Below are 7570 nucleotides of genomic sequence, written 5' to 3'. Positions count from 1 at the left end.
AGGGGATCTTCCTGACCCAGGGATCAACCTGGGTCTCTTGCTTTGCAGGCATCTGAGCCATCGTTACCATCTGAGCCACCAGCGAAGCCCAGTAGTTTTATCCTACCTAAAGTGGAAAGTTCCTCCGTACTTGGGCAGGAATGACTTGATCTTTCCTGAGAGCACCACAGGCTCTTCTAATTGCAATCCAGCCCCACAGGGTGGAGGAGTGTCACCGTGGGCCCAGATCTCATACATTGGGCTCTTGATCTGGTCTAGAAATGGAAGGACCTGGGGCCATGTGACTGACATGTACACTGGGCCTTTCATATTCATGTAAAAGGAAGGGAGCCCTGAGAGATGAGGAAGTCCTGGGCTCTGACTCTGCCCAACCCCTCTCTGCCCCTTCATGCTGGGCCCAACTCCTTACAAATGGGAAGCTGCCTCTCACATAGGGGGAGGGGGAGTAGGCTTAAGATGTCAGGGGTTAAACCCACTGCTTTCACATCAGAGTTTAAATCAACAGCAGAAAGAAAGAACTCAAACACTTTATTCTAGGTTATAAAAGAAATAAACGCCACACTTGCTGCATTTACGCCAGATCACAAATGAACCCCTTTTGCTTATTTGTAAGTTATACAGAATTTTCTCCCCATTAGGGAAAGATCTCTGGTCTGGTTCTCTTTCAGCACAGAGGTGGCATGTTTTCACTCATTTAGCTGGCAGAGCAAAGCCGATCCTTTGGCAATCCAGTAATCTTTGGATCGCTTGGAGGGTAAGAGGACGGTCACCACAAAGTTGGTTGAATGACCTAGTTAAGGATACAAGGAAAAAGTGTTAAAGAACAACCCCTTAATATAAAAAATCATGGTACCAGGAGTCAAGACATCTGGGTTCCAGACCTGTCTGTGCCTCTAAAGAGGCAACAATCCTCTGCGGATTTCAGTTTTATGCTCCATAGAATGAAGATGTTAGAGCAAATGATCCTTTAGGACCTGTCCAGTTTAGACCTTGTACAACCTTAGAATTATGTTTCAATCTCCTTTCAGTCTGTCTCTGAGCATTAAACTAGGATTGAGGCCTGAGCTTTTAGTGAGACTCAGGGGATGTGGTTGGTAGGTTAGGCATCCATCCATTTGTCCATCTGCTTGTCTGTCCATCCATCCATCCATCTGTCCATCTGCTTTTCCATCTATCCTTCCTTCCATCCATCCATCCATCCATCCATCCACCCATCTATCCATCTGCTTGTCCATCCATCCATCCATCCATCCATCCATCCATTTGTCCATCTGCTTGTCTGTCCATCCATCCATCCATCTATCCATCTGCTCATCCATCCAGTTGTCCATCTGCTTGTCTCCCTCCAGTCATCCATCCATTTCTCTATTCACCCATCCATTTGTCCATCGGCTTGTCTCCATCCATCCATCCATCCACCCTTTGTTCCACCCAGAAGGTAGGCACTGGGGTCCTGAGTCACAGGTAGTTTGTCCTCAACTCTGAGACATCTGAAGTAAGAGATCAGTTTTGCAGTTTCTTCATTGTAGGCCTGTGTGAGGGGACCAAGACCAGGATGAGAAGAAGAGAGCCTTGCCCTCAAGATGGGTGCTGCTATTTCTGGCATTCACAGCAAACTTCATCTGCCTGGAAGCTGGGGACACTGGGGTGTCCCCAGCAGAGAATGCCTACATCTCCCCTCTCCTTATCTTTGTATGTCATTCCCTGCATGTGCCTTGGCGAGTGCTTGAGTAACATTTTATAGCAGTGTTACAGTAGATATATGGATAGCAACCATCTGTTTGGTTTGAGATACAAATAAGGTCCACACTGTACAACAGTGATGTGTCTCTTGGATCTCTTTCTACGGTAGTTTCCCTCTGTGTTTCTTTTGCCACTTCTTTGTAATATATTTGTTGAAACAACCAGGCTGTTTGTCCCATAAGGTTTCCCGGAGTCTGGCTTTTGCTGACAGTGTCCCTTTGGTGATTTTACACATGTTCCCCTATCCCTGTAAGAGTGGTTAGATCTAGAGGTGTGATCACATTCAGGGTTGAGGTTTTTTGGCAAAAATACTTCCTAAGTGGTGTGCACTGCCATCAGGAAACACCTCCACAGAAGCTAATTATTGTTGTTTAGTCACCAAGTTATGTCTGACTCCTTTGTGACCCCATGGACTGTAGCCTATTGAGCTCCTCCGTCCAGGGAATTCTCTAGGCAAGAATACTAGAGTGGGTTGCCACTCCCTTCTCCAGGGGATCTTCTCATCTCCTTCATTGGCATGTGGATGTTTTACCACTGAGCCACCAGGGAAGCTCAATTACTACTTAGAGCCATTATTTCATTTAGGTTAACAATTTTAAATTTTAATGATGATTAAGTCCCTCTGTGATTTAACTTTTGTAGTGATATGAGGTAAAGATCTTAGTTTGGCATAACCAGTTGTCCCAGGATCATTTACGGAATAATCTCCTTTTCCTGACCAATTTTAAATGACGCTGCTATTACACGTCAAGTTCCCCGTATGCACAGTGTGTTTCTGGGCTGTCTATCCAGTACAAAATTTGATCTGTTCATTGAGTCTTGTGCCAGTGCACTGTCATCCTTTTCCTGAAAACCACGGAGTTCCTGTTGGAATGTTAGCCAGTAATAAGAGGAGAAATGACTCGGTCAAAAAATGGGCAACAGATTGGAACAGACACGTCTGAGAAGATGTAAATAAGCACCAGAAAAGATGGTTACTGTCACTAGTCATTAGGGAAATGAAAATTAGATACCATTAGATAATATATTCTATTATCTATCTATCATCAGGCTATCTGTCTGTCATCTAGCATCTAAAATTAAAAGGACTGATCATACTAAGTGGTGGTGAGGATCTGGACGATCTAGAACCCCCATATGCTGCTGGTGGGGATGTTAAGTGCTGTGGTCGCTTTGGAAAACATTTTGGCTGTATCTTAAAACATTAAACATACGTTAAACACCTACTGCATGAGGCATCATTCCATTCCTAGATACTTATCCAAGATAAATAAAGCTTATGTCCCTACAAAAACTTGTAAATACCATATGAATTTAAAAAATACCTTTGAATAATGTGTGTTTTAGACTTGCCATGGGAGTGGTAGATCACGTGATGTGAGTGGCTACCTGAGTTCTATTCTGTACCTCGCCCTGAGAGGACATCCTTTAACTGAGAAAAATAAATATCATCAGTATCTATACATCCTCCATTGAAATGAGAACAACTGTTTTAGTTCTTTTTGCCCTGCTCCCCCATCCCATATTTCTGTCATTTGGAAATTTAGTTCCAAGTTATTATAAATTCATTTCTATCATCAAATATTAAAGATTTAACTCTGTGTGTGAGTTTTAAATAGAGGATCAGTAGTGGTTAATACAGAGACTTTGTATGTTCAAGACAGTTGTTATTACAGCTTTCCTTTCAGATGATAATCCGGTTGCATTTGCCATTCTAGTTGAAGGTTGTTTATCTTCAACACTTTGAAGAGGTGTCTCTATTTTCTTTTATATGCACTGTGGATCATGAGACACGTCTGAAGTCAATCTGATTCTCATTTTCTGAAATTTTATTTCCAGCCTATTAATAGTTTTATCTCTTTGAGAATTTTCTTTCTGATAATCGTAAGTATCACTTTGATATATCTAGGTTTCTTTTAAAATTTGATTGTTTATTGGCTTGTTGTATATTTTAAAAAATTACCTCTTCTACTTTGTGAGCTCTCTTAACCTGAGGACTCAAGTGTTTCTTCGGTTGTGGGAAATTATCAGCCACTTTTTCAAATATTATTGCTCTTTCATTTTTCTCTCTTTTCTCTTTATAGATTACCTACTAGATAAATGTTGGAAATTTTGACTCTTTCCACAGTGTTACGTTAAAAATAAAATTGCTTTGAGCTGTATTTTTAGGGATTTCCTCGGTGCATTCTCTTGGCTCACTCTTTAGCTATCTGCATTCAGTCTTTCAACTTATCTGTTGATAATGGTTTTTTAAAGATCTGGTTCCTTTTTTTCAGGGCTGTATCTCAGTTTCAGGACTACTAAGATTTCCCCTTTGGTACCATGGCATTCATTTATTTATTTTAAAATCTCTTTCTACGCTGAGTCTCAATGTTTTAGTGTCTACTCAGTCCATCATTTTGAAATTAGGAGACGTTGCTCAATAAACTATTTTTGACTCATTGCCACCACCAGACTAATAGAAGCAAGCATTGGTTTTATAATATTAATCTATACTCAGCATTAAAATGAATAGAATTTACAGCATTGATAAATTTGTATGTTATAAGTAGCCTTATTTTAAGCCTGGCTAATTGACCCAAGATCACCATTTTTACATTACAACAAAGCGTTTGGATTTTGATTGTAGTCTGCATTTAGTGATTATTTATATGCCGATATAAGAATGTCCTTACCTGTGGTTGAGAGGGTTCCTGCTCGAGCCCCTGTCTTATAAAGTGGGGAGTGGTAGAGTGTTGGGCTTGGCTCATAATTTTGTCGTGGTTCAAAATGCACCACAGGCAGCATTGGATTCATCTGTCCTGGGAGTGCGTCTTCTATCACCATGTCCTTATTATCCCATCGAGAAGCATCCATGAACATCCCATGGACAAGAACGCCATCCTCAGGAGAGGGCAACTGAAAGATGTGTAGACGTTCAGAGGTGAGAACAGCAGGAGGGGTCGCCCTCTTGGGCCCCCTCCTAGTCCCACATCCTCAGTCAGTTCGAAGAACTATTCTAGAGATTCTCTTATCCCTCACATCTTAGAGAGGAAAATGCCAAGGCTCCAAAAGGTGAAATAGTTTGCTTTTCAGTTTGTCACCAAATCTCATACTGTTCACACTCCACGAGGCTGTCTGGTGCATGGTACCCCAGGGAAACCCACTGATGGGCTTCAGTGTCTTATACCATGATGTTAGGATTTTCCCCTTCTCATGGGAAGTGGCCAAGAGGGCTGTGATTATCATCTGTTATTTTTACAAGGCCTTTCAAAGATCTCAGTGCTCTTCCAGATGATAGATTACATATCTGTGACAATATTTGCAGAATGCTTATGGAGAACTTTTTAAAAGAAATTTTTGAGAGAAAGACAGAGACAGAGACCTTATCCCTCAATGTCCTGTGAGTAGATGTCATTACTAGTGTCTAGTTTCTGCCAGGTGTGAGCTTTGTGTCTCCTTCCTCAAACACTGAGTGAATCTGGCCAGTCCTGGGGCCCTAGATCTTTTTACAATTGGAGCTTCACACCTGCAGACAGAGGACGAAGCAGTGTGGTTTTAAGTGGTATGTTTTATAGTGAATCAAAGGATGATAAGCTCTTTTGGTTGGACTTTACTTTCTAGCATCTCGTAGTTTGTCCCATGGGTACAGCGTGGTGCTGTGGGCCTTCCTGTCATCGGGGCTGCCATATACACTTGTGCAGGTTTACCTGAGTAGAGGCTGACACCATCCTGCCTTGAGCTTGTCAGGCTGTGTGTAGGAGTCATCTGCACACACTTCCAAGAGGGGTGCCTTTTCCTAAATGGCATGAAGGTGGCACTGGGCTGACAGTGGCCCTGTTTTTTGGTAACAGAACTCAAGTTGTCTAACAGTCTCTTGCTGTGTTTTCTGGGAGGACCAAGAGATGGGCTGATTATACAATCTGCAGTCTCCACAGGAGGCAGAGATTCCCAGGCATCACTATGGCTCACTGTACATAACCCATGTGGAGACGTGTGTATACTGGTGTGGCTGGAGGGCAGAGAGACACCAGTAGTTACTGTGAACTTCTGTCTGTCAGTTGGCCTATGTGGCAGATACAGCATGCCAGGCACAGAGCAGGGCTGACATCCAGGATGGCCTGGATGAAGGCTTTTATGTGGGTATTGTCCTGCCCTCCTGTAGACTCATTATTCCTGACCTGGGCCTGCGACACTCTCCTGGCTGAGAAGGGTCTCAAAATAACAGTGAGTGCATTTCTAAATTGATTTCCTCCATACTTTTACATGCTAATACTTTAAGATAAAGATTTTTGATGCTAAAACAAATGTTCTTAAAGACATGAACTCTTTCACTGTCATTTAAAAAAGATACAGGCAATTAAGAGGCACGGGGAATTACAATATTTTGTAGAGTAATCCATGAATATGGGATCAATCTTACCTTTGTGCATTTTTTGCTAATCAGAGCAAAGACTAGATCAAGCAGTTCTGTGTGAGGGGATACTTATTAAATTACCCAGGAGAAATTCTGAATAATACTATGATATTTTAAGGAAAGTCACTAAAAGTCACCTACCCCATCTACACTGACCGGCTAGTGAACACATTCTTAGCAAAAGCAATCTGAAACAGATCTTTGATGTCATAGCACACATAGAAAATGACATTTATAAACCCCACTGGGATGGACAGGTGCTCTGGAGGCTCCCCTGCCCCATTAATATCTCAGCACATTGGAGGCAGGCAGCTCAGATGGGCAGCAATGAGTCTCAGCCCTGGCTGTATGCTGAAAGCACCCAGGGAGCTTTAAGAAGTAGATGACTGATGTCACTGGGGTGATTCTGATGCAACTTGATGTGGTCTGGGCATCAGGATGTTTTTAAAGCTCCAAAGATGATTCTAACCTGCAATCCAGGTTGAGATATTCTAGAGTAGGGGTTCTCAAACTTGAGGGGCTAAGAACCCCCTGGAGGACTTATTAAAATATAGATTTCTGGATCCCAGTTCAGAGTTTCTGATTCCGTCTGGAATGGGTCCTTGGGACCCACAAATAAATGCTAATTTACTTTACTTAAAAAAAATTTAAGTATGTTGTGTCAGTGTCAGGCACAGTGATTCAGTTATGCATACATACATATATATATATGTACATGTGCATATCTACTTGTATACGTGTATTTGTGTTTAGTTGCTCAGTCGTGTCTGATTCTTTGTGACCCTTTGGACAGTAGCCCGCCAGGCTCCTCTGTCCATGGAGTTTTCCAGACAAGAATACTGGAGTGGGTTGCCATTTCCTCCTCCAGGGGATCTTCCTGACTCAGGGATCAAACCTGCATCTCCTGTGTCTCCTGTGTTGCAGGCAGATTTTTTACCCACTGAGCCATTGAGGAAGCCTCATATACTTGTATATATATATTTTCTTTTTCAGATTCTTTCCTGTTACAGATCATTACAAAATGCTGAGTATAGTTCCCTGTGCCACACAGGAGGTCTTTATTTCTTATCTGTTTTACATATAGCAGTGTCTATGTCTTAATCCCAACCTCTTAATTTATCCCTCCTCCCCTCTCCCCACTTTGGTAACCATAGGTTCCTTTCTGTATCTGTGGGTCTGTTTTCTGTTTTGCAAATAAGTTCATTTCCAAAAGTGCCCAGGTGATGCTGATGGGGCTGGTCTGGGGATCACACTTCAAGAATCTCTATTCTAGAGGGAGTAAACCATGTAAGCAAAGAGCCTGAGCTGCTTCCTTAGTGCATTCCTACTGGTGATGTAATGTAGTTATAGTCACATGATGTGTGAAGTTAGTGTATCAGTTCTGCTAGGAGACAGCTGAGTGAATGAGGCAGGAAGGTTTAACTTCTGATA

The 7570-nt window shown here is 42.2% G+C and overlaps 1 protein-coding gene across 1 annotated transcript in view; it reads right to left on the bottom strand.

Annotated features, from left to right (window-relative positions):
* Window positions 1–511: 511 nt before the first annotated feature.
* DNAH6 (dynein axonemal heavy chain 6) overlaps window positions 512–7570 on the bottom strand; it is a 289159-nt gene continuing 282100 nt past the window's right edge. Inside the window, exons 76-77 of the mRNA XM_004005864.5 lie at window positions 4419–4641; window positions 512–790 (exon numbers count right to left, since the gene is read on the bottom strand). Coding sequence (XP_004005913.3) covers window positions 687–790; window positions 4419–4641 — 327 coding nt within the window. The 3' untranslated portion in view covers window positions 512–686. The remainder of the gene's footprint in view (window positions 791–4418; window positions 4642–7570) is intronic.

This window comes from Ovis aries, chromosome 3, assembly GCF_016772045.2.
Source record: "Ovis aries strain OAR_USU_Benz2616 breed Rambouillet chromosome 3, ARS-UI_Ramb_v3.0, whole genome shotgun sequence".
Taxonomy (NCBI): domain Eukaryota; kingdom Metazoa; phylum Chordata; class Mammalia; order Artiodactyla; family Bovidae; genus Ovis; species Ovis aries.
Note: the sequence above shows the minus strand (reverse complement) of the source record. Positions and strands in the feature narration are given on the sequence as shown.